The sequence below is a fragment of the Peromyscus eremicus genome, chromosome 16_21 (genome assembly GCF_949786415.1).
Source record: "Peromyscus eremicus chromosome 16_21, PerEre_H2_v1, whole genome shotgun sequence".
In the NCBI taxonomy this organism is placed as follows: domain Eukaryota; kingdom Metazoa; phylum Chordata; class Mammalia; order Rodentia; family Cricetidae; genus Peromyscus; species Peromyscus eremicus.
Window position 1 is genome coordinate 10,305,921 of NC_081432.1, and position 26,771 is coordinate 10,332,691.

Consider the following 26,771-nt stretch of genomic DNA (forward strand, 5'->3'; position numbering starts at 1 on the left):
TCCCGCTCAGTCCCGGGCCGCCCCTGGGTCCCCTCCCTCCTCCCCACTCGGCGCCCGCATCTCGGGCCGTCAGGACCGGGCCTCTCCTCGGAAGTGCCCAGACGGCCTCTCCTTGGAAGGGCCAAGCCAGGTAAGCTCACCGTGGGGTGCAGCCTGGCCTGGGGGAGAGGAGGAACAGGGTTCAGAGGCTGCACCTCAGGGGTCTAAGGTGGGGACGGAGTTCCCGGGGGTCACAGATCTACCCAAACTGACTGTCCAGCCCTAGGTTCTAGTATCCGGCCGGCCCCTAAGTCTCTGTTGGACATAACCTGGTTGGGTGCAGGCTTCCTCTTGCTGTGAACTCCACAGCTTTCTACTGACCACTGATGGCCCAGACTCCCCCTGCTTCCTCAGTCCACAGAGTGCCTGGCATCTGGTCAGACCCACGGCCATTTCTAGCGGGTCTGAGTTATCCCTGGCCTGGAGGACATCTCTTAAGGGTTAAGGAACCTAAATGACCTCAGTGGGAAGATATGGTGTGACTTGGACTTGGACACAGGTCCTGTTGTTGGCCCCTCTGCGGGCCCCAGGGAAGAGTATTCCTCATGGGGAAAGCGGCAGCCATTTGAATGAGCTCCTCAGGTGGACTTCAGGGTGCTCTGTGGGCAACAGAGAAGTGAGTCTCAGGTCCTATGGGTGGGCAAGCCAGGTGCTCTCAAGGAGACACCAACCCTCTTGTTGGACATCCTCTGTGCTTAGGGAGAGAAGCGGGAGTGGAGGGACCCTAAGTTGAGTGTGGACCCAGGTCACTCTCAGCTCCATCCTACCCCTGGGACTCCCAGAGCACAGAGGAGAGACTTCTCTCCTATAGACAGTCCATAGACAGAACAACACAGAACAGCCCTCATGAAGCCTGGGTGTTCAGGGACTATCCCTATGCTCACCTGAGGACATGGAGCCAGTGACATAGAGGGACCAGGTACCTAAAAGGGATATTTAAGGTCAAGATTAACTTACTGTTTTGTTTTTTTTCCAATTAAATAGTTCTGGCTTTGAGGCCAGCACACACGTAGCAAGAAAAAAAAAAAAAAAAAAAAAGGAAAGGGGCATTTGAGACTTCATCTCACAAATACTGGAAGTAAAGCAGGTATCTGGGTCTCTTAGAGGGAAGAGGTGGGGCCAGGGATGGACCTAGGGTTCCAGGGAACAGGTGATATCAAGTACCCCACACCAAATCGGAGGAGCTGAGTGCGGGGTGGAGAACATCCATTCTGAGAGCTGTGCATCAGTCTTGGGAACAGTGAACTTCTCTGTCTAATGAAATGGTGTCAGGGAGCCAGCACAGACCTTGGAAGAAGCAGAGGTGGCTGCTGCCACTTGGGCAGTTTGTCTGCTGGAGGGTGGGTTCCTTCCTGTACCGCAGTGATATCCAGAGCAAATCCAGGCAGCTCTGCTTTGGAAGGGCCTCTCAGCAGGGCATGGGAAGCCATGGGATGGGCATCAGGGGCTTTCTGGTGCAACTCTCAGAATCCAGGATGAGAAGGGACTTGGAATTTTCACAGACCCTGGCATGGGACGCCAGCCACACCCGCCCTCCAGGAGGCGGTTCTGCTTTCTGGTCTCAGAATAAGGTCTGACTTAGAAGCACTTACCAGTCTCAGCTAACAGGGGTTCTGGGGTGTCTGGATGCAGTGTAGACAGACTGTTCACAGCCCAAAGCACTGGGTTAAGATGTGGGGACAGCATGATTTCTAGAACAAGAGATAGTTAGTGTGGTTTTTGCTTGTTTGTTTGTTTGTTTGTTTGTTTTCCTTTCCTTTTACACGGTCCCACACTTCAATATTTGCTGCATCTCTTTTTGCTCATTCAAGAATCCAGAGAGCCCCCACAAACAGACAGGGATTGTGGGGTACTGCACAGGAGCAGACCTGGAAGCCCAGCCTCTGCCCTCAACACTGGGATGGACCATACTATGGACAGCATCCCCATGGATGCACACAGACCCACTGGAGATTCAAGACACAAGCACTAGCTAGACATGGGGTAGCTTCCTTGTCCGTGTGGCAGGCAGTGAAATGATCAAGGGAGTGGGGAGCTCAGTTCTAGGGGCCCTTAGATCCAACTTGTCAGATACCCACAGAAGTGGGCCCGAACGTGTGTCCTGTGGTCTCTGCCGATCAGCCCATTTGGTGTGCAATGCCTTGCTGTGGGTTTGCTCTGCCTCAATCGTGTAACGTTATCTGATCACTGGCCCACTTCATTGTGATTTGCCTGGTAACAATTTCCCCGTGTTCCTAATAGATGTTCTTTTCTTTTCTTTTTTTAACTACTTGGCTATGTGGTGAGACCCTGGAGAGGGAGGGGAAGGACTAGATCTTTGTGTATACACTCTGTCCACATGAAGACATACCCAGAAGTGGAAGAGCCGTATCATTTGGCAGTTCTGTTTATCACTTTTTGAGACACCACCAAGGTTTTGACACCAGCTTCGCCAGCTTACATTTTCATTAGTAGTGCACAAGGTCCTCACCTTGTGCTTCTTATTGCTTCAGATCCTCACCACTTGTCATTTTCTGATTGGTTGGTTTCATTGAGAGAGAGAGAGAGAGAGAGAGAGAGAGAGAGAGAGAGAGAGAGAGAGAGAGAGAGATTGAGATAGGCACACACTAGGACTCAAACCCAGGACCTTGTGCATGCTAAGCAAGTGCTCTACCACTGAGCCACACTCCCAATCCTGCTCTGTAGTTGTTTTTAATATTAAATAGGTGGATAGAACTGGTTAGTGTGTTTCTACTTTCATCTATGATTAATTGGAGTTTTCTTTAAAAAGTTTTTGATCTAGCTAAATATTTGTCGATTTTGTTGGTGTTTTCTAAGAATCAGGTTTAGTTTCATTGACTTTCTTCATTTTTTTCCCCAATATGTATCTTGTTTTTCCTCTACTCATCTTTATTATTCTCTGCTAAAAGTCATGGGTTTACTTTGTTGTACTTTTTCCAGTTCCTTAAATTGTAAGATGGGCTATTGATGTGAGCCCTTCCTCGGCCTTGGTGTAAGCTTTCACAGCTGTGTGCCTTCCCTTTAGCATTGCTGCTGCTGTGTACGTTTCAGAACATTTTTATTGGTTTTTATCCATTTTAAGTGTTTTCTTGCTTCCCTTGTGTAGTTAGGTTTTTTTTTTGTTTTTTGTTTTTTTTTTTTACTCTTTGGTCTTTGGGGGCCACCCAGCTCCCAAATAAATACACAGAGATTTATTCTTTCTTATGAATGTCCAGCCTTCGCTTGGCTTATTTCTAGCCAGCTTTTCTTAAATTGTGTCTACCTTTTGCCTCTGGGCTTTTACCTTTCTCTATTCTCTATTCTTTCTTTCCTTCTTACTCCGTAGCTGGCTGGGTGGCTATTATTATCTCTGCCCTGCAGACCCACCTGTCCCTCTCCTGCCTCGCTATTGGCTGTTCAGCTCTTTATTAGACCAATCGGGTGTTTTAGGCAGGCAAACTAACACAGCTTCACAGAGTTAAACAAATGTAACACAAAAGAATGCAACACATCTTTGCATCATTAAATATTCCACAGCATAAACAAACGTAACACATCCCAAACTAACATTCTACAACACCTTTGTATTTTTTTATTTGTGGGTTGTTTTAAGAGCGTGATATTGAATTTCCACAACTTTGTGATTTTTCCCAGTTTCCTGTTGTTACTAACATCTAACTTCACTTCCCTGGGATCTAAGAGGGTGTGTTTTAAGGTGCCCATCTTGGCAAAGCTATTGGCCTGGGCATTATTGTGTCTCCCATGGCTGCAGTCCTCTTCCTCTCTGGATGAAGTGACTTCCCAAGTACTTAAAGGACGGAAACTTTATTCCCCACTTTATTTTTCTCTGTTCCCACTTCCCTTATGTTCTCATCTCCTACCCCCTGCCCTCCATTGCCCCCCATCCCCAGTTTACTCATGGAGATCTTACCTTGAAGGCAGTAAAAAACAATGCCTTGTCCAACACAGAGGAGCCTTGGTAAGTTTACTGGTAGAGTTCTTAACGAAGTTTGAGTCTAGAGGCGGAGGGTTAATATAGTCAAAGTGCTGGAAGTAAAAAAAACCTACCAACCAAGAAGCCTGTATCTAGCAAAACTGTTCTTTGAAGATAAGGGGGAAACAGACATTACTTGATCAACAAAAGCTGAGGAAGTTCATCAGCACTCTCTGCCTGGAAAAGAATGCTAAGGGAGATCCTGAAGGTTAATATGAAGGATGATAGACAATCACTAAAAGCCATAAGAAAACATAAATATCTCAGAAAAGGAAAATATATGGGCAACTGCTAAAAGCCAGTGCTATTGTAACAATGGAGGGCAGCTCCAGTTTTTGTTTTCTACATGATTTGGAAAAGCTAACACATTATACAGAGAACAATTATTACTTTAAGAGCTAGTATTACAATTTTTATTTGTAATTTCAAAGTTTCTTTGCTATATAATTTAAGAAACTAGTATATTAAAATGTTAGTTATAGGGATGGAAAGATGGCTCAGTGGTTAAGAGCACTGGCTGCTCTTCCCGAGGACCCAGATTCGATTCCAGCAACCACATAGCATCTCATTACAGTATGTAACTCCAGTTTCAGGGGATTAAAACCCTCTTCTGGCCTCCTCAGGCACCAGGCACACGTGTAGTGCACATACATACATACTTGCAAAATACCCATCCACATAAAATAAAAATAAAATGAAAATTTTAATATATATTAGTTATGTTTTAAAATGATATATGGTCAGCCTTCTATATTCACTTTTTCACATCTATAAATTCAATCAGTCACAGATTGAAAATAAAATTGTGTCTGTACTGAATATTTGCAGACCTTTTGCTCCCTGTCAGTGTCTTTAAAATGTTGTATAACAAGTATTTATATAGAATTTCTGTTGTGCTTGGCATTAACAGCCACCTAGAGATGATTTCATCATATGGGAGGATATACATATATTATATACAAATACTATAGCTTTTTATACAAGGGAGTTGAGCATCAGATTTTTGTATCTATTGCAAGTCCTGGAGCCAACTGTTAAGATACCAAGGAACAGTTGTAAGAGAATGGAGTTTTAAAAATTATTTGTCTATATGGGATGTGTGTGAGTGAGTGTGTGTGTGTGTGTGTGTGTGTGTGTGTGTGTGTGTGAATGAATGTGAGTGCAGGTGCCCACTGAGGCCAGAAAGAGCATCAGGCCCCTGCAGCAGCTGGAGTTCCATACAGGAAGTTGTGAACTGCCCAACATGGATGCTGGGAACTAACCTTGGGTCTTCTTGCAAGAGCAGTATACCTTCCTAACACTGAGCCATCTCTCCAGCCCCAGGCTGGAGTTTTATGACACTGATAACTGAAAGGAATGGGCTCAGAGATAATAAAGGCAGAGAATGTTTATGTCATTAAAGTGGTACGGATTCAAATAGTTTCGATTTTAGAAGCAAAATACAGTTTCCTGGGTAACTACCAGGAAAAGAATAAACAAATACCAAAGAAACGAGAGGAGTATTTAAACATTTTACAACTGAAAATCAACTAAACACAAATGTAGACAGTTACACAAAAAGATGGGGACTACAAATGTGTAAGGTATAGAGAAAAGGAATGCCAAAGTAGAGGTCACCCTTTGTCAGTAATTCCTTTCAATGAAACTGGATTAAAGTCTGCAATTAAGAAACAGAGATTGGCAGAATGGACTTAGAAAAAACAAAATAGTCTCATGTTCTCTACAAGAGTCTCACTTTAGATCTAAAGAGAAAAAATAGTGATGGAACAGACAAAGATATTCAGCACAAACAGCCAGAAAAAGAAGGGCTAGCTATGATAACCTACGACAAAGTCGACCCTAAATTTTAAACACATGGAAGAGACAAAGGAGGACATTGCATATTGATGAGGAGGCTCGATTCATCAGAAGACACGACAGGCCTAAGTCATGCCCACCTAGTAACCGTCCATCAGAATGTTTGTGGTTATCGTTTTGGCTTATGAGATGGAGGCTTTTTATATATTTCTCAGGCTTGCCTCAAACTCTCAATCCTTTTGCTTCCATCTCCCCTGTGCTGAGATCATAAGCATATACCTCATCTTAGAAGCTGCACCATCATTCCATTGTCCAGCAGGGATTTGATGTGAGAAGACCTTGTAAGCATAGAAACACCAGGAGGTGGAAATTAGAGGTTATCTTGGGACAGTTATGGCTGTCTATATAACTGCCAATGAATTTTTCCTTTAGATGTTTCCTGAAGTTTGTTGTTGCCCTTTCTTTTTTTTTCTTAAGTGGGTTATTTTAAATTTTTCACTACAAGTTAGATTTCCCAACTGGTCCACTTCACATGGGTGTGCCTAATTAATTCTGTATTCCTGGTAATGATGGGCTTTCATGGTCTCCAACACAAGGTCCCTCTGTCATCTCTTTGTTTCTTATAAAGCCACCTGCCTTTTTAGTTCCGATGACGCTCACTTTCACTTTCACTATCCATTCTCTGTCCCTTGTTTATTCTTAGCATCTCTATCAACAACTGCTCATTGTCTTAGTTTGGGTTTCTATTGCTGTGAAGAGACACCATGACCACGGCAACTCTTATAAAGGAAAACAGTTAATTGGGGTGACTTACAGTTTCAGAAGTTCAGTCCATTATCCTCTTGGTGGGACATGGTGGTGTGCAGGCTGACCTGGTGCTGGAGAAGGAGCCTAAGTTCTACGTCTTGATCTGCAGGCAACAGGAAGTGGACTGTGGCACTGGGCATAGCTTGAGCATAGAAGACCTCAAGGCCCACCCCCACAGTGACACACTTCCTCCAACAAGGTCATAACTACTCCAACAAAGCCACACTTCCTAATAATGCCACTTCCTATGAGCTTATGGGTATCAGTTACATTCAAACTACCACACTTGTGTGTAGTCTATTTCATTTCTTTCTGAGATAGGATCATGTTATGTAGCCTAGCTGGTCTTGAGCTCATAGCTTCTGTCTTGGACTCCCAAATGCTGGGATTACAAGTGTGTGTCATACCTGATACCTCCCATCCTTAGTATCAAGTATGCTGTTCAATGATTCTACTTATTTTTCAACTAAAATACTGTAACATCTGAAATCTCGAGTACTTCTCTGATCAAAGAAATTTCCCAGATAACAAGTTGGGACAGCGTCTCTCCAGGAGCACAGCCACCTCTGCTCCAGAGAGTCTGTGTTGCTTCTTCTCCAGTGGTCTTACTGCGCCCACAGAGGGGAAGAAGATGCCCTCAGCCTGCTGGCACCTGGTGGAAAGTCATACTAAAAATCGATGTGTGACTGACCCTGGCCCCACTCAGTCATGCCAATGCCCCATGTGAGGGGGGATCAGGCTATAGGGAGACGGATATGCCCAGGGTCCCACACTGAGGCTGCGACCTGCCCACTGAGTAAAGTGGGCCTGTTTCCCGCTCCTCCTTTTCCCAGTGCAGGCCCTGGAGTGGAGTATATAAAGAGACACTGTTCCCTGGTGTTTCCAACCCATTCAAATGGGCCCTTCTGTGTGTACTCTGGCCCCAGAGATCAGGGAAGGGCTGAATGTCTGAGTCCAGCCTAGAACTGAGCCCTGCAGCCAACAGAGAATTGGAGAGGCACAACTTCCCTGTGGGTGGGGGCAACAACCTGGGTCACGGAGGCCCCTGTTTCCTCAAGGAATTGCCAGCTATGTGCATCCTACCCTGGGAGGGCAGCAATATATTTGTGGGGGTGTCTGTCATGGTCCCTGCTTTTATTGCAGGACATCAGGGCACATGACTACTATCAAGATGTTCCAGGGTTCTTTTTCTGTGTTCCTGCTTGGGGGGCTCTTAGGAGTCCTCCATGCTCAGCAGCAGGAAGTCATCTCACCTGACCCCTCCACCATTGACAGGAACAACAACTGTCCAGGTACCTGGGTGGGGCTCTGGAGTCCTGGGAGAGAAGTGGTATTCATAGGGTGAGGGTGGACTCACATTATAGCCCCCACTTGGCAAGTCCTGACGGGTTCAATGTTGTCACCCCACCCCAGAGAAGGCTGACTGCCCAGTCAATGTGTACTTCGTGTTGGACACCTCGGAGAGCGTGGCCATGCAGTCCCCCACAGACAGCCTGCTTTATCACATGCAGCAGTTCGTACCTCAGTTCATCAGCCAGCTGCAGAATGAATTTTACCTGGACCAGGTGGCGCTGAGCTGGCGTTACGGTGGTCTGCACTTCTCGGACCAGGTGGAGGTGTTCAGTCCACCAAGCAGCGACCGGGCCTCCTTCACAAAGAGCCTCCAAGGCATCCGCTCCTTCCGCAGAGGCACCTTTACTGACTGTGCCCTGGCCAACATGACCCAGCAGATCCGGCAGCATGTAGGCCGAGGTGTGGTCAACTTTGCTGTGGTCATCACCGACGGCCACGTCACAGGCAATCCGTGTGGAGGCATTAAAATGCAGGCTGAGCGCGCCCGTGAGGAGGGGATCCGGCTCTTTGCTGTGGCCCCTAACAGGAACCTAAATGAACAAGGCCTAAGGGACATCGCTAACACCCCACATGAGCTCTACCGCAACAACTATGCCACCATGAGGCCTGACTCTACTGAGATTGACCAGGACACCATCAACCGCATCATCAAGGTCATGGTGAGCAGCTGTGGCTAGGGCAGAGCTTAGGGATGTGGTCCACTCACCAGTGAGGCAACAGTCAGAGTTCAGTGTATCCCACTGTGAGTAAGGCAGTTGAGGGAGGTTAGGGTCAAGTCCTCTCATACCCACGATCCCCACCCAGACTCAAGAAGTGTCACACACATCCCCAGGCTCAGGCTAATCTGGTCTCTGTCTTTTCTGCAGAAACATGAAGCCTACGGAGAGGTGAGTTGCCCTGTCACTACAGCCCAGCCTATGCTACCTGTTGGCAACCAAGACTGCTGACCCAGCAGAGGACCAACGCCTCACTCCTGGCTTCCCAGGGCCTCGAGCAGACCAGAGAAGCAGAAGGACCAAGGTCCACCTGCTCTGTCAGGCCTGACACTCTTGAGCTGGCATGAAGCCCTAGTCCATCACCAGTCAAACCCAGGCTGTTTAGTCCCCTGGGAGCTGGAACTGTTATCTACCAAACACATGACTTCTGTAGAAGCTGAGGGGCTTTAATCCAACCCAGACTGCAAGCCATGTACCTGTTTTAGGGTCCTACAGCCTTGGGTACCCAAAGTCCCGCCCTGCTCCTTCTGTAGAAACATGACGTTCTAGAGCAGCTACTTTCAAATATGGCAAATTGGTCCCCGTATACAGATGGTGCCTAGCCGTGACCAGAGCTCTTCGGTCCTTGCTACTCTCTGTCACTATCTCAGGCTCGCTTACCCAAAACCTGGCTAGATGATTTGACTAAGCACTGGCCCCCACCTGTCTGGTACCCTATGTGTCTGTCCCTTCATTCCATTCTGATTGTCTCTATGGGTGTTTGGGGACTTCCTCTGAGAGTCCAAGGTTATGCCTATCCCCAGTCCATACCCAACTGGGGACTTGTCCTACCAACCTGACCTGCTCTCTGTCCACCTCATTTCAGTGCTACAAAGTGAGCTGCCTGGAGATTCCTGGGCCCCATGGACCCAAGGGCTACCGAGGACAGAAGGTAAGATGCCTGACTCATGCCCCAGCAATCCCCTGACCTGTGGGAATTCCACACTGAAGGTCAGCTGGCTGTGGATGGCCTCAGCGCCTCCAAACTTGGAAAACCTAAACTTCAGGTTTTATCCATTTCCTTTTAAATGGTATTTTGAGGAAAGTAGGAAATATTTAAAAATTTTTAAGATATGCCACTTAAAATACATTTGTGAAGTAAGCAAGCATGCTCATGTGGGGAAATAACACACACACACACACACACACACACACACACACACACACACACGGTACCATTCTGTCAATGGCTTGATTGCTGATTGATATGAGGCATCCACTTGGAGGTTTATTTAATTCTAGGCTTGGAGGACTCTGCTTTGAATGGTTATCAGGCCTTTTCCTGACAATAGAGCTGTATAACACAAATTCCTTCCACTACCACAGTGTCTGAAGCTAACAATTTGTGTGTCAGGAAGCAGGAGGGTAGGAAGGAGTTGAGATGATGCCAGTCATATGAAATGGCTTAGAGAGGAAGTTAAGAAGCATCCTTATGTTCTTTGCAAGTCCAGTGAGAGCTTCTACAGCAGTGGGTAGCTGAGTGAGATGTCTTCTGTGCCAGCCACTCCCTGACCGGGCTTCTTCCAGTCCTGGCTATGAGCCGTGCCCACCCTGCTACAGCTGGGAATGAATTTGCCACCCAGGGCTACCTTACCACTCACACAGCAGAGCGGGTGATCCAGGCCCTGGGAGGTCCCCAGGCCACAGGGACTTCAGAGCAGAACATCTGAGACCTGCAGGATATCTGACCACTCACACAGCAGAGCAGTGGTCCAGGCCCCCGGAGGCCCCCAGGCCACAGGGACTTTAGAGCAGAACAACTGAGACCTGCAGGATATCTGAGAACTTGCTTCGCTTGATCTCTTCCTCCTCTCTCCTTTGCCCCTTTATTTTTTCCTTCTTCTCTCTCCCTTTGCATTTAAAGTGGAAGGATATTAATAAGTTGGCACATTTATTTAGTAAATATATATCTAAAGTTAAAACTTTAGCTCCCTAGGAGTCCGATCTTATGTGGTTTTCTGAAGCCCTAGTCTTTCTGGTTCTTTCAATCCATGCCTTACCCATGCCCATCCCATTCAAGAGGAACTCCCATGAGTGCCAGGCTGGCCTATGGAGCACCCAGGGCCAACTGTGGTCTGGACTACAGTACAGAGGTCCCAAGCCCCAGCATCCCAGCTGAGAAGCTGCACTGACCCATTTGCAGTGTGGCTTCATGGAGAATGGTCTATCAAGACTCAGAGAAGAGAGTCAGCAAGAGCCTGGTGGGGGCCACTGGGGCTCTCGGGGGGCAGCTGACCCTATTCTAAGATGTTCCCACCTGGGGAGGGACCAACAGCTTTTGCCATACCACCTCTCCCAGGAGATAACAGGGTTCCCTTTGCCTCAATTTACTCCTTTCCCTGTCCTCTACTTTTAGGGTGCCAAGGGCAACATGGGTGAGCCAGGAGAGCCTGGACAGAAGGGGAGACAGGTAAGGTCCCCACATGGCCTCTGGCCCCTGACCCCTGACTTAACCCCCAACCACTCTCCCTGCACCCAGGGCTGGCTGGGATCACACCCAAGCTTCTTTGTTCTTTCTTCACAGGGAGACCCTGGCATCGAAGGCCCCATTGGATTCCCAGGACCCAAGGCAAGTTCCCTACCTAGGGCTAGGATGGGGGAAGGGAAGTGGAGGAAGGTCAGTTTGGGGTACTTTCCCACCCTACCCTTGGGGATGTCCACAACCCAGCCCTTGTTGCCAAAGGAGAGAAATGCCTCTATAGTTTGAAGGTCGGTCCAAAACTCCATATCCAGCCTGACCCCTCCTCCATCAAGTGTGTGTTCAGGACCCACATATGACTTCCAGGCATGGCACAGCCACTGTGCACACCCTGGAGGCTGGGTCTTGGCTGTCCTTCACATCTGTCTCTCCAGGGCTCCACTGCATCTGCTGACATGCCCTTGGTAACACATCGTCTTTTCCTTCTGCCCTTAGGGTGTGCCCGGCTTCAAGGGAGAGAAGGTAAGTTGTGATGTTGCCCAGGACAGTTGTGATGTACCATGTGACAGCATAGCAGCCTGGCGGCTCCTGGAGGCAGCCCTGGGTCTCTCCCCTGCCTGGAGGCAGCCCTGTGTCTCTCCCCTGCCTGGAGGCAGCCCTGGGTCTCTCCCCTACCTGGAGGCAGCCCTGTGTCTCTCCCCTGCCTGGAGGCAGCCCTGTGTCTCTCCCCTGCCTGGAGGCAGCCCTGGGTCTCTCCTCTGCCTGGAGGCAGCCCTGGGTCTCTCCTCTGCCTGGAGGCAGCCCTAGGTTTCTGGCCTCATGTTTGGGCTGAGGGTCTTCATTTGCACGCCAAAGACAACAGTGTCTGTGAAGCTTGGAAACTCAGCTAACACTTTGCTTGCCTCCTGCACAGGGTGAATTTGGATCAGATGGTCGGAAGGTAAGCCTGAAGGGATGGGTGTGCCCTGCCGTGCTGCTCAGAGGGAACAAGGATTGGGACTAACCAGTCTCTTTTCTTTCTTCTCCAGGGAGCCCCCGGCCTAGCTGGCAAGAACGGAACTGATGGACAGAAGGTAGAGTCACCAGCCCCACCCCCACTGCCAGCCACTGCCTCCCCCCACATGCACCTAAGTCTATTCACACAGATACCTATGTATAAACACCACACACACACACACACACACACACACACACACACACACACACGCACGGGTTGAGGACATTTCACACCCATGCACCTGGCCTGGTCCTGAGATTCTGTCTCCATGGAGACAGAATGAAGCAAAATGGGAATCACCTCACCTTCCTGTGCTCTGACTAGGGTGCAGCTGGCCTGTCACACAAGGGTCTGAGTGGTGCGGTTACTGATGTGCAGAGACCCCAGATCTACACTCTGATATTCCCACTTCTTCTTTCAGGGCAAACTGGGCCGCATTGGGCCTCCTGGTTGCAAGGGAGACCCAGGAAGCCGGGTGAGTAACTTCATCTCTGCTGTCTGTCACATGAAACATCATTCAGGGGACATGGCCACCAGGCTGGGCTGGAATCAAGTCTTTGGATTCTCTCTTCTGCCCAACCTCTCCCTGCATGACCTTCACCCCAGTCTGGAGCTCTGCTAGTCCTGGGGTTACAGCCCATGCCCTCAGGAGCCTATGAGCTAACCCTTGGACATCTATGGTTTCCAGGCCAGGTGGAGCTCATGGTCCTAGGCTGGGAAGTTCTGAAACTTTGATGACCATCGAGGGCAGTCTTGGGCATGGCTCTTGACCTGGGGCCTCATAGCCTGAGTGAGCAGCAGCTCTGGGGTCCCCGCTCTGTGTCAGTGTTCTTGACTCATGAGAAGCACAGTCGCCCATGGTAGCACTCAGCAGGAACCTTTCTCACCTCCCTCAGGGCCCTGATGGATACCCTGGAGAAGCCGGAAGCCCAGGCGAGCAAGGAGACCAAGGTGCCAAGGTAAGGACTTGGCTAGATACAGCTCTAGAACAGGCTGTCACCACCCTCATGAATCCCTGCCTTGGGGCTCCCTATGCCAGCTCAGATCAGGGTAAGGGGACCGCCCAGGCTGGGAAGCCTGGCAGGGAGGTCCCGTCCTTAAGTTCACTATTTAAGAGCAGGGTCACGTGTAGCACAGCTTGCCCACCTCCCCTTCCAAGCTGGCAGAGACCCTGAAGGGAGTTCTAGTCACTGCAGTTCCTACACCCTGAGGCCCTGGGGACCCCTTGCCCTCGGTAGCACAAGACCTTTAGTCACAGGATAGACATCCTTGTCCTAGGAGGCAAGACCATGCCTCTTCTACTGCTTTCTACCTTGAGCCCCTACCTAGCAATCCTGATGTCACCAGGGCCTCACATGGGACTCCTTCCCCAGAGGCTCAGCAGACTTTGCACTGGCCTCATAGGCTGGTCTTTGGGGCATCTTGGCAAGGCCTTCTTCCCCTATTATGCTGGGCATCCTGTGTGCTTGAAGAACATGGGGGATTTAGATGGTCCTGTCCCACTGCCCAGTACCTGTCCATGAACAAAGCTGATGTCACCCCCAACTCTTCCAGGGGGACTCTGGCCGCCCGGGACGCAGGGGACCACCAGGAGATCCTGGAGACAAGGGAAGCAAGGTGAGTTGCTGGCCTGCTTATCCTTGCCCAGGGTATTGTCCACTCTGTTCTATGCCCTCACACATGTCGAGAGGGATGGTAAGGAATGGCTAAGGGAGCCCTCATGCACTAGCCCCTGTGCATTCCTCCGCCATGCTCCCAGCCATGCTGAATTGTCCCTGCCTCACACAGGGATATCAAGGCAACAACGGAGCTCCTGGAAGCCCAGGAGTGAAAGGAGGCAAGGGAGGGCCTGGCCCCCGTGGACCAAAAGGAGAGCCGGTGAGTTTAGGCTGCACCTAAAGACCATAAGCCTCTCGGCCTGAACCAGGCCCCTGCTTTGGGCTCTTCTGTGGCACCTCTGTGGTACCACTTTGGGCAAGCAGGGCTGAAGAAGGGCCATTGACAAATGGCATGGGGATAGGTGGAACCCTCTGTTCCTAATCAACCTTTTCACTACCATCCCTTCAAAGCTCCCCCAGGGCTGCACTTAGGGTAGGGATCCTATCCCAAGGCTTATCCTTAGAAGAGACAATGTGAGGAGGCCCAGTCAGGGAGTGATCAGGAATGACCATGCTGACCGTCCAAGCCACATCCCAATCATTGGCCGGCATACAGCCTGACCATGAGCACCCACACACCGAGTCCTGAGCCTTTGGGACAAAACTGGCACAGCAGCAGTATGGAGACAGAGCCCCAGCCCCAGGCAGATATCACCCGGAGGGAATACCAGGCTCAGGGTCCCCAGGGTCCTTGGGAGAGCAGGGTTACAAGTGGCGCACATGGCCCTCCCAGCTGTCTCTGTCCTTCATCCTCATGCCCATTCTCTACAGGGGCGCAGGGGAGATCCTGGAACCAAGGGCGGCCCGGGCAGCGATGGTCCAAAGGGGGAGAAGGTGAGTTGCTCCGTAAGGAGCCAAGGCGTCTGCTCTGGAATCTCACCGTAAAGCTGAGCGGCTCGCCCCATCCTCATCCCCTAGGAGAACAAAACTCTGAGGTCTAACCCCTGAGCGGGGGTTGGTCCCTGCACTGTCTGAGAAAGTAAGAATCAGACAGGCGAGCTCCCACGCCCAGCCATCCCTGAGGCTTCTGGAAGGGCACCACCCACCCTCTGTGTGCCATGCACAACTGCACAGGGTGCATACTGCTCCATCCGGCAGTATCCCCACTGCAGACATGCATACACATTCCTGCAGCTTCCCATTGCCACAGCTCTCAAGGATGGCGGGGAAGGAGCTTTCCTCTGAGCTGGTTAGAGTCCCTTCACCCCCAGAGTGGCCTCAGCAGGACTGAGGCTGTCGGTCTGTGGGGATGAGAGGACTTCAGGAGGAAGGACACTACCATTCCAACATCGCCCTTCACACAGCAGTGTCTTTGTCCCGGTGGATTGAATAACTTGTTCCCCTAACCCCATCCTCACATTCCCCCAATACTGCCTCTGGAGTCGGGGCATCAGAATTGTTCCTTGGCTAAAACCTGACCTGACCTGTCTTCTCACAGGGTGACCCTGGTCCTGAGGGGCCCCGAGGCCTGGCTGGAGAAGTTGGCAGCAAAGGAGCCAAAGTAAGCAAGGCAGGGGGTGGCAGATACCAGACTGAAGGGGGCTATCCCCAGGACGGGAGGTGACAGTGGCCAGGCTGGAGGAGACTGTGCCCAATAACCTTCCTGCCTCACTTAACCTTCTCATGGACCCAGACAAGGCAAGACCACTCCTGGGCAGTGGGTTCAGTGCAGCTTGACCTCACCCTGAAGCATAACGTAACAGGGCTGACGTCAGAACTCTGCGGGTGCACCGTTAGACCACAGTATCTCACCATCTTACCTCATCTCATTTCTTTACAGGGAGACAGAGGTTTGCCTGGACCCAGAGGCCCCCAGGGGGCTCTTGGGGAGCCAGGAAAACAGGTTGGTAGCAGGGCACTCGAAGCCCAGAGACCATGACAGCATCCTGCTCCCAGGCTCCCACCCACTCCTAACCCTGTTCTCGATCCCTAACTCTTCTCCACTCTGCTCTCCAACCCTCCACCTGTTCCCCATCTTGTCCTAGACTCCCTACTCTCTACACTTCCCCCAACCCTTCATCAACTCCCCACCCTGCCCCTTACCCCCATCCACACCTCACCCTGCCCCTTGATCTCCAACACTCCACCCACTCCCCACTCTGCCCCAGACCGCCCAACCCACTCCCCACCCACCCCCAAAGTCCTTCCCACTTCCAACCCTGTTCTGTAAACCCCCATTCCACCCCAGGCCTCCTACCCACCTACCCTCCTACCCTACAAACCCTCCCTAATCTACTCACCACCATCCCAACCCCTGGCCCCAGGCAAGGTGGCGGCCCTGTGGTGCCAACACCCGCCATCTTCTCTGAGCTGGTCAAAGCAGGTTAGGCCATCACCACTTCAGGTGACAAGGCCACCTCTGACTCCTCTCCTGCCCTCAGGGATCTCGGGGAGACCCTGGTGATGCTGGACCTCGTGGAGATTCAGGACAGCCAGGCCCCAAGGTACGTCCCTTCCTCCTGGCAGTATGGGATGGGGTCCAAAGCAGTTGTGCTATGGAGGTACCCAATAAGAAGGTTGCAAGAGAAGCTTGGCGCCCTAGAACAGGAGAGAGGCCTCCGTTGAGCCTCCTATTCCCAGCTCCTAGTGAGACTGGCCAGGGCATAGAGAGCACTAGGAGACCATTGCAGCCTGTCTTCTGCCCCACCCAGCAGTGAATTGCCTGGAAAGATGGCAGCGTCCTGAGGGATGGACAGCCATATGGGTACTGCACGGTCTCAGTGGCCTCTCTAGTATGTGCCACAGCCCCTGAGTTATCTGGCACATCAATTGCACACACTCCAGTCCAGAGGTGGACAAGCAAGGCTAGGCTCTCAGCCTCTTTCCCCATCCTACACAAGATATCCTGGTCCTCATCTGCACTATTTGGACACAGCCTCCTCACCAGTCATTCCAACTAACTCAACCTTCCCCTTCAGGGAGATCCTGGAAGGCCTGGATTCAGCTACCCAGGACCCCGAGGGACACCCGTGAGTCATGGCATGGAACAAGAACTCCCAGGAAAACCCTGTGGGCTGGGCCCCAAGGCTTCTGTGGTTCCCTCAATGTGGGACTAGGAATAGGGATGGGACGGGGGCCACCTGTCACTTGGTGCAAAGGCAGATCCAGCCAGCACCAGGAGATACCAGTGGTCAGACATAGCCCAGGGTTGGGTCAGCATGGTTCAGCATGTGTGGCCTTTGCCTTAGATGTGGATTGGGTGAGACCTTGGATTCTGATATCCAAGAAATCATAAGGAGTGATCTCAGCTCCAAGGGATGGTGAGCTTCTCTTTCTGTAGTTAGACTTGGGGTCTGTGGCTGAGTAACCTGTCAGACCTTTTTTTTCTTCACAGGGTGATAAAGGAGAGGCCGGCCCACCAGGTCCTGAGGTACTTGGGGGTCTTGTCCCAATTAGCCTTTTCCTGGTGGGGTTGTGGAAGTCCCACATGCCATGTCCACTGTGGGAACCATCTTTTCGTCATGCCCTTGCCCCAGGTCAGGCCACATGGGCCCTGGCTGGGCTTTAACTGGTGGTAGCTCCTGTGTCATTTCCTTTTCCAAACAAAGCCCAGGGCTTCCCTAAAAATGCCCAGCATCCTTAACAGATGCTGAACTAGGCAAACGGCTTCTGTGTCACCTCTGAGTTCCTGGAAGTCTGTGGAAGGTCTTGTAGTGTGGAGTGGGAGTGTGTATACCACCCAGTGCCCACAACTAATATGTGCTCTGTGTTACAGGGAGGCCGAGGAGACTTTGGTCTGAAAGGAGCACCCGGAAGGAAGGGAGACAAGGGCGAGCCAGTGAGTGTCACTGTCCTGTGCCCAGGGCAACTGGCTAGTGCATGAGGAAAGCCTAAGATTCCTGAGAAAACACCCAGCCTGCCTGGCACACAGCCCTTGAAGGGAATGGTCAGGCTCTGAGGCCTCCTCTGTTCTTCACCCTGTCCTCAGCCAGCACCTCCTCTTGGTTCTCACTGGCACAGGCCTGGACCGTATCATCTTCACTTCCGTGTCCCTAGAACCATTGGGCATCCAATATCGTGTGGGTGCATGAAGAACAGTAAGGGCAAGACAGCACAAATAAGGATGGATGGCAGATGATGGTGGGTGGACAGATGGGTGGGGTTGGCAGTTCAGTGGAGGGATGGTCAATGGGTAGACAGGTAATGGATAGGTGGGTAGGTAGATTGGGCACATAGAGTGACTAGTATCAGAGTGAGTTATCCCATTACTATCCTTGAGTTCCTCGGTGGCCTTCTATTCTCCCTTGCCTACCAGGCTCTGGTAGTGGCTGTTCAGGACATTGTTATGGTGGTGTCAGACTCAGGATGAAGTGGGTGATGCAGTCCTTCATGCCCACCTTACTCCCAGCAGAGGCCATTGACAGGGGGATCAATACTCCTATGGGGCAGAGACATCCCAGGGCTATACTGAGCCTACTTCCCTGTTCCTCCTCAGGCTGATCCTGGTCCCCCTGGTGAACCTGGCCCTCGGGGGCCAAGAGGAGTCCCAGGACCTGAGGTAAGCCGCCTCTATCCCTTTGGCTCATAGCTCCTGAGCCAGGCAGGCTGATGTACACAGAGCATCCTGGTTCTGCCCTTAGTGGGCCCATGGGTCAGTAAACACTGGGTGGTGGCACCAGAAACAACTTGGACCCAACAGTCTCACCTCTCACTGTTGTCCTTTGCCTCCAGGGAGAACCCGGCCCTCCAGGAGACCCTGGTCTCACGGTAGGTGTCACACAGTATGGAATCGGTGTCCTTGTTTATAAGTGTCCTTCTCTCTTCTAAAGAGCGAAAACCAAGAGCATCAAGTATAAGGGGTTGACGAGCGAAGCCAGGGGAGGAGCTCAGAGGGCAAAGTTAGCAGGCATAGGGTCAGAGGTCAAAGTCAACAGGTTTGAGGTTGGCAGAGACCAAGTCAGAAGATGAATCAAGGTTGGCAAGGACAAGACCATAGGATAGGGGTCACTGGGTGGAGTTGGCATGGGTAAGGTCAGAGGGCAAAGTTGGAATATTATGTGGGCATGGACCCCAGCAGACATGGGGTTAAGGACTCTAATGGAAGTCCTCAGGCAACAGTAGGTGCGTCCTGTCTAAATGCACCCAACTGGGGCTGTGTTGCAGGAATGTGACGTCATGACCTACGTGAGAGAGACCTGTGGGTGCTGCGGTGAGTTGGCCCAGTGCATTAGGATGTGTGCGCAGCTTTGGGAGGGATGGAGTGTATGGGGGCAGGATCACTCACGGTATCCCTGGCCCTGTACCCCTTCACACTCTCTACCCACTCACCCTGTCATCCCATGCACACTTCCAGACTGTGAGAAGCGTTGTGGTGCTCTGGATGTGGTCTTCGTCATCGACAGCTCTGAGAGTATTGGGTACACCAACTTCACCTTGGAGAAGAACTTCGTCATCAATGTGGTCAACAGGCTGGGTGCCATTGCCAAGGACCCCAAGTCTGAGACAGGTCAGTGGAGGCCATGAAGGGCCCTGAGGCAGAAGCCATAACCCCTGCCTCTAGCCAGGATCATGCCTTTGCCCATGATTTCATTCAAGGTGGCTGAGCCAGTCACCAAGGTGGCAAAGCAGGCCGGTAGACACTGTTCACAAGGTTGTACCCTTGTAGGCACACGTGTGGGTGTGGTGCAGTACAGCCATGAAGGCACTTTCGAGGCCATCCGGCTGGACGACGAGCGAGTCAACTCCCTGTCCAGTTTCAAGGAAGCTGTCAAAAACCTTGAGTGGATTGCTGGTGGCACATGGACGCCCTCTGCCCTCAAGTTTGCCTACAATCAGCTCATCAAGGAGAGCCGGCGCCAGAAGACCCGGGTGTTCGCAGTGGTCATCACAGATGGGCGCCATGACCCCCGAGATGATGACCTCAATCTTCGGGCACTGTGTGACCGAGACGTCACTGTGACAGCCATCGGCATTGGTGACATGTTCCATGAGACACACGAGAGTGAGAACCTCTACTCCATCGCCTGTGACAAGCCGCAGCAAGTGCGCAACATGACACTCTTCTCTGACCTGGTGGCTGAGAAGTTCATCGATGACATGGAAGATGTCCTTTGCCCAGGTGAGTGGTGAGACCCAGAACCTTTACCCCCATCAAGCTAGTAGGTGACCACTGAGGGCCCAGCAGGAACTCATAGAGACCTTATCTCTTTTCTCTCTTCTAGACCCCCAGATCGTGTGTCCAGAACTTCCCTGCCAAACAGGTAACACGGGTGCCTAAAACCCTAACCCCAGACAAGCAGAGCAGTTCCAGCATCCTTCCTGTTCTAATAGCCAGAGATGCTGCAAGGAATTGTGCAGCCTCAAGGGTGTCCCACTGTGGAGGCGCTTCCTTAGGGAGAAACCCTTGAAGTTCACTCCTGGCATGGTACAGTCAGGGGCTCAGGGTGAGGACTGGCTCCTGGGAGCATGTCATGTCATCCTGAGCCCCTGCAGGGTACCGTCTGGGCAGAGACTGCTGGCCTGGCTGTGCTTGGCTCTTGGCCACTGATCAAAAAGGCATTTCAACACAAAGGAAGTCTCATCCCAGAGTCTAAAGTCTCCCTACCACTGGGGGCTCTCCCTTTGGTCCACAGGGGCCAGGCCCTGGGCAGACATAGCTAGGGCCGTCCACTTACCAGGGCCTGGCAAGCTCTTGTCAAAAGGTAAAGCCCTAAAGCTGATGGGCAGATTGGTTAGTGTAAGATACCTGGAGGCAAGCATGCTGATACCCACCAGCAGTGGATTGGCTTTGCTTCTAACCCTTCAGGCTGCCTTTGTGGCCTTCATGGTAGGAGGCTGGAACCAGAGCTGCTATTCCTAAGGGAGGGTAGGAGGTGTCCCTGCTGTGCTGAGTCCCTATCAATGCCTGCCCCACACCCCAGACACTGCTGCAGAGTGACTGGGCAAGAGCCTCAGGAAGATGCCCTGGAGCCCCAGGAGCCTTGCAATCTCCTCTGCAAGCCCTGCCCCTCCAAGGAGCATTGAGTAGGGGGTGGGCCAGTTTGGCATGGTGGGGCTGCTGTGGAGACTATGCAGCTGCATCTCCCCGCAAAGTCTGTTCTTTGGTCTCTCCCAAAGACAAGGTGGCCCACTGAGCATGTGCACAGGCTCTGAGACCACCCAACAGAAGGGACCATGTGGACCAGGAGTCAGGGTCTCACACTATTCAAACAGAGATCATTACCAAGAAAACACTCTCAGGGCATGCCTTGGCCTCAGCCACCCAGTGAAGTTATCTGGGGTTTGATTGTGTGAGGCTCAGAGCACTGGCCTCAAGCTGCCAGTTCTGGTATCTGTCAAAGGCTAGGGGCCATGTCTGCAGTGAGACCCCCCAACCCTGCTCCTGGTACCTGACTGAGTTCTCAGGTGAGCTGTACCTTTGGTATCAGACTGTAGCACTGTGTTGTACAGGATGTAAACCTTAAGTGAGGTTTGTATAGGGGAGGCTGTTGCCACAGATGGCTCCATCCCTCCAACACAGAAGCCAGACCTTGATCCCCGAGGCTTGCTCCTGATCACAGTGGGAAGTGTTCAAGTTTCTACTCCAAAGTGTGACCCCGGCGATGGGTCTCTGTGGCTGTCTTTATGGAGTAGTAAGTCCCCCCACTTAAGTTGTTGAGCGTTGTCGTCAGGAAAGAAAGGTCACATGCTTGCTCTGTTGGTGACATCTCGTGAGGCTTCTTCAGCTATGAAAGCAATGGTCAGTCATGTTGGTTTTCTACTGTTGAGTGAGCCTTGTGTCCCTGAGGCATAGCCCTTGCTCTACTTCAGTTTTTCCTGCTGGATTTGATCAGCGAAGCTCATGTCTTAGGGAGGAGAGTTCACCTCTGTGTTCAAAGAACTGTCTCTCTGCATCTTCCTTTCTGGTGACATCTGTGTCTGGCTTGTATAGGGTGATGCTGGATGATAGGGTGCAATGGCTCCAGGATGGGGGCCAGGGCCAGACAGTTTCCACCTGCGGGCACACCAGCTCTGGAGGGTGGCAAGATCAGGAGGAAATGGGGACCTCAGCCTACACTGAGGTCTTAGGACCCCACAAAGCACAGTGCTCCTTACAAGGTCCCCTCCACATTTCCCAGCTCCCTAACCCCCTTCTACTGGCCTTATAAAGCACATTTGTATTTACTGCTACATGAAATTTCAAGGTAAATTAGAAGTGTTGTCTGGGGACACGGTGACCTTAGACAGTGTCTTTATGACCGAGGTCCTGGGTGAGCATCCTTGTGAGCATTTCTGATGTGAATACGGTGTTAAGAACACTTCCAACTCTGACCTAGCCCTGACCCTCTGAGCCAAATAGCCAGCCCTGTCCACCCAGAAGCCTACCTCGAGCCAGGGATGGTGTCAATCATGAGGGATTACTGAGAGTGCTTGAGAAGCTCAAAACTGTAGGAAGAAAATTAGTAATGACCATGGTATTAAAGACTGCAGTGAGACCTGAGCACTGATTGTGGAGAAAAGAGACAGGAGCCTCTAGAGAAGGAAGTGTCCCCAGGGAGGCCCAAGGTCCTTCTGGTCCTGTGCTGGACACATCTGGGTTTCCTCATGCCTCCGTGGTTAGCAGAGAAAAGGGAGTGACTTTGGCCATGACACCCATTGAGTCATACCCTTCCATTCCAGCAGGCACTGGAAGCCAGAAAGAGGGAGGAGTGTGTGTGTTGGGGGGGGGGGGGGGTAAAGAAGCAGAGAGAGAAAGATACAAAGGAGGAGAGAGGAAGGGATAAAAAACAAAGGAACAGAGAAGAGGAATAGGGGCGTGAAGAGAAGGGAGGAAAGAAAGAAACAGACTGAGACACAAAAAGAGAAGAGGAAATGAGGGAGGGGAGAAAGGAGGGGAAGAGAGAGGAGGTGACGAAGGAGGAAGGGAAGGAGGAGGAGAGGATCTTGCTCTTCCTTGGTGTCTGTACCACTATCTCAGACCCTCGAGGACAGGTCCTGGGATAGCAGATCATGTGTGGGACAAATGTTAGCGGTGTGGTTTTGTCTGTGGACACTCTCTGGAGCTGCCTCTCCCCAGGGACGTAGGGATGTAGCACTGAACTGGGGACGTTTCCAGCATTTGTGCACATCTCTCGGTTGGCCTTGGGCACTAATGCTCCATGCTGAGCTTCCCTAGAGCTCTGTGGATACCCCAAAGCTGCTGCTAGGCTGTCTTCTTGGCTGTGTTGCTTGCTCTCAGCTTCTCCGCCCCAGCAGGCCTCCCGCCTAGACCAGACACCACCACCTGCTCCATCTCCTACTTGTCCCCCTGGCTCCGTCTCTTTGGTCCCAACTACTGTCTGTGGTCAGAGGCCTAAGGAGGGCTGGAGGCCAGCCACACCCACTGGAGCCCCTAAAGTCTTCTCTGGACACTCCCTTGCAGATGAACCATGGCCTGGCAGCAAGCCCCCGGTCACCTTCCTCCGCACGGAAGAGGGTCCGGACCCCACCTTCCCCAAGACCATCCCCCTGATCCAGCAGTTGCTAAACGCCACGGAGTTCACACAGAACCCAGCTGCCTACTCCCAACTGGTGGCTGTGATGGTCTACACCGCGGAGAGGGCCAAGTTCTCCACGGGGGTCGAGCGGCAGGACTGGATGCAGCTGTTTATTGATACCTTTAAACTGGTGCACAGGGATATCACAGGGGACCCAGAGTCTGCACTGGCACTCTGCTAAAGCCTCAGGTTCTAGCCAGAGATAAGCCCTCACTTCTAGCTTCCCAGGGCTACCACCACAAACTGAGGCCTTAGGCAGCAGGGACCTGCCCTCCTAGTCCTGAGGACAAAGTCCAGAATCTTGTCTTTAATGTTATACTCTCTAGAGGGTCCCTCCTACTTCCTCCAGTCTCTGGTAGAGCTGCCATCCTTGGCTTGTGGGCACGCTACCCCAGTATCTCTTCTACCTTCCCATAGCCTTTTCACTTTGTATCTGTGTCCCCTCCTCTTTCCCCCCTCCTCTTTTTTATAAGGACATCAGTGATTGGATTGAAGGCCCACCTTAAACCCCAGAAGCTCACATCTGGCAAAGGACTGTACAGAGGGCATTATATTGAGGTTCTTGAGATGCAGGCCTCTGGGAATCTTTCAGCTGAGCACACCACTTCAGTCAAGCTGAGCTATCCTGTGTTTGAGAGCACAGATTGGGGTGGGGTGCTATCTGAATGCTTGAGGAGGTCCCCCCCTTTCCTGCTTCTGTTTGGGCTTCATGTTTGGTGTCAGGTATGTGTTTATAACCCGCAGAAACCACAGGGATGTGACAATGGCCTTAATACACCTCAGCTACTGTCACAGCAGGAGATCAAAGTGCCAGAGCTGTGTGCCAGTGGGCCCCAAACACATATATGCTCAGCCAGGTCTCTGGATATACGAAGGCATCATGAGAGTATCCAACAGGCAGGGCTTTTGATACCCTCAGTCACGTGACTGAGAACCATAAAGGCATCCTCTCCCAGTGTGGGGAATAGCAAGGGACCCACTGCCAAGTCACGAGCCATCAAGGCAAGCTCGTGAACCTGGAATTTTCTCACTGGTCTCAAGGCACCTGTCATCAGGCTGGACTGATGTCCTTTCTTCTATCTGTGCCCCTCTAGCCCATGGTAAGACCTATCCTCCTGGGAAGGTGACACCCCCTCCCTGCTGTGAGGTCACAAGTAGAAGAAGGGACCCCCACAGAAACGAAGCACAGAGACCCCTGAGACCCCAAACTCCCAATTACATATGGATCTTCACCAGCCTTTCCCGGTCTCCCCCAGGCCCTGTAGATGTTGATGTTAAGGAAATGTGCCCAAGCCAACAACCCCTACTGTATGTCTGCCTCTGGGTTTGTGGTAATAACTGTGAGGGTGCCTGTCAGTTACAAGGAGCTAGGAAGTCCAGTTGTGCCCCCAAAAAAACTTTCTAGAAATTCTGAGAAGATTCCAGGGATGGTGGACAATAAGTAAGGTATGTAGCTAGTAAGCTCTGTAAGAAAGACCCTGCCTATCCACAGGCACTCCCTGGACCAGGGCTCAGCCTCAGAGGGAGTGAGCCAGGTTAAACATTTTATAAAAAGATGAAACCTGTAACTTAATGCACTGCTGTGGTCAAATGCCAAGTTGGGCTAGTATACACTGGGATGGGCCCTCATACACAAATGGGGTTGGGTGGGATGGGGGTAAGCACTCTGGCAGCTGGGTCCTGCCTCAGCATTCTTACTCATACGTGACTGGAGTCAGGCTGTTCTTAATGTGATTCCCCAGCGTCCCAAATAATTGGGCCATGACAGCATACATGGGTGAGTTGAACTCATCTTCATCTAAGGAAATCCTAGATGGATGTCTGGTGAATAGGTACCCAGGCCCTAGCCTGTGGTCTCTGACACCTGTGTGGTGGTGTGAAGTGTGGCTTTGGCTTCCATAGTGTGTCATTGCTGGTGACCATCCACCAGAGGAAGGCATCTCTTGGTGGCAGTGAGACCACCAAGGGCCCACCTGGATTCTTTCAGCCATATCCTATGGCTCAGACAGACCAGGTGGCTCAGAAGTAAGTGGCCCCTGGGAGAGGGAGTCAGGTCCAGAGGCCCTATCTTGCCCCCACCAAAGAATGACCTTTATGTGAGTAGCTGTATCTTGGGCTGAGTGAGGGCTTTGGGGCTATTGAGGGTCCCAGAGGTGGCTGGTTGAGGCTGAGACCATGCCTGGTGATAAAAGATGGATCTTCTGGCCTCTAGGTAGATCTCTGGTCCTTTAGTTTTGGGGCCATTGGAGCGACAGTCCCAGGGAACGGTAGACATACTCCCAAAGGAACCTGAGTCAAGGACATCACCTGGGACTGCTCTACTGAGGCCTCCATTGGTGGCTGTGGGTGAAGCCCCAAAGTCCCATGATCTGAGATCCAGGGGGCAGGGTGTATGCAGAGATGGGGCGAGTCTCGAGCTGGCCACCCCTGCATGCCTGGGCCCACCTTACGTCTTCCCTGCAGAGCTCTATGTGGCCCAGTGCACACAGAGGCCCGTGGACATTGTCTTCCTGCTGGATGGCTCGGAGCGGTTGGGTGAGCAGAACTTCCACAAGGCACGGCGCTTCGTGGAGGAGGTGTCTCGGCGCCTGACTCTGGCGCGAAGGGATGATGACCCACTCAACGCGCGCATGGCCCTGCTGCAGTATGGCAGCCAGAATCAGCAGCAGGTGGCCTTCCCGCTGACCTACAACTTGACCACCATCCATGAGGCGCTGGAGAGAACTGCCTACCTCAATTCCTTTTCTCACGTGGGTGCAGGCATCGTGCATGCCATCAACAATGTGGTGCGGGGGGCACGGGGCGGGGCGCGGCGTCACGCAGAGCTCTCCTTTGTCTTCCTCACGGATGGTGTCACGGGCAACGACAGCCTGGAGGAGTCGGTGCACTCCATGCGCAAGCAGAATGTGGTGCCCACCGTGGTCGCCGTGGGCAGTGATGTGGACATGGAGGTGCTTACCAAGATCAGCCTGGGTGACAGGGCGGCCATCTTCCGGGAGAAAGACTTTGACAGTCTGGCCCAGCCCAGCTTCTTCGACAGGTTTATCCGCTGGATCTGTTAGCACATGCCCACCATGCCCACTCATCCCTCATCCATCTCCCCTCCGTGGTGCTAATTGGACCCTATCCCTGCCGGTCCCTGCTGGACTGTACACTTGGGTCTTCCTGGAGAGTCAAAGCCCTTCTCCCAAGGTCAGGACAGGAGGACTCTGGACCCAAGACCCCTTGCCATCTTCAGCTCCCTTGGTGTTCTCCCCTTCTTCTCCATCCTACCTATACCTTGCCCTCAAGCATTGGAGGACCCCAGAGCCTTCCCACTGCCTGTTTCCCACAGCCTCTGCCCCTCCACTTTCCTCTCTCCTTCATGCATCCCACATTCCCTTCCAAAGGCTGTCTGCTGGCCTGCACCAGTCCCACCCAGGGCCCTGTCCTTCTCTGCCCATTATTTCCTATATCAGATCAGACCTGAGAGCCCCATGTCACACACCCAATGGCCCAATAAAGGTTTTGAACCCCTC

At 51.9% G+C, this 26,771-nt stretch overlaps 1 protein-coding gene and 1 long non-coding RNA gene across 5 annotated transcripts in view; one reads left to right on the forward strand and one right to left on the reverse strand.

Annotated features, from left to right (window-relative positions):
• The window catches only part of LOC131893888 (uncharacterized), a 39,259-nt gene extending 27,609 nt beyond the window's left edge, over positions 1-11,650 (reverse strand). Inside the window, exons 1-5 of one of the 3 annotated variants that reach the window (XR_009374760.1) lie at positions 11,497-11,650; positions 6,624-10,574; positions 3,950-4,034; positions 1,632-1,730; positions 924-962 (exon numbers count right to left, since the gene is read on the reverse strand). This is a non-coding gene — a long non-coding RNA (uncharacterized LOC131893888). Of the gene's footprint in view, positions 1-923; positions 963-1,631; positions 1,731-3,949; positions 4,035-6,623; positions 10,575-11,369 lie in introns of all 3 variants that reach the window. The other 2 variants (XR_009374759.1, XR_009374761.1) reach the window with 2 other exon arrangements.
• On the forward strand, positions 1-26,771 carry Col6a2 (collagen type VI alpha 2 chain). 2 transcript variants are annotated; one of them, XM_059243997.1, is made up of 28 exons: positions 1-130; positions 7,760-7,908; positions 8,030-8,628; positions 8,836-8,856; positions 9,551-9,616; positions 11,081-11,134; positions 11,249-11,293; positions 11,639-11,665; positions 12,057-12,083; positions 12,172-12,216; positions 12,562-12,615; positions 13,037-13,099; positions 13,695-13,757; positions 13,929-14,018; positions 14,570-14,632; positions 15,237-15,299; positions 15,579-15,641; positions 16,180-16,242; positions 16,717-16,767; positions 17,133-17,168; positions 17,514-17,576; positions 18,234-18,296; positions 18,470-18,505; positions 18,902-18,947; positions 19,092-19,244; positions 19,404-19,856; positions 19,960-19,998; positions 23,139-24,821. In XM_059243997.1, the coding sequence occupies exons 2-28, from the start codon at positions 7,773-7,775 to the stop codon at positions 23,432-23,434; spliced, it is 2,778 nt and encodes a 925-aa protein (XP_059099980.1). In that variant the 5' UTR covers positions 1-130; positions 7,760-7,772; the 3' UTR covers positions 23,435-24,821. The 2 variants fall into 2 exon arrangements, with proteins under 2 accessions (XP_059099980.1, XP_059099979.1); XM_059243996.1 differs by lacking the exon at positions 23,139-24,821 and adding an exon at positions 25,717-26,771 and having other exon boundaries at positions 2-130.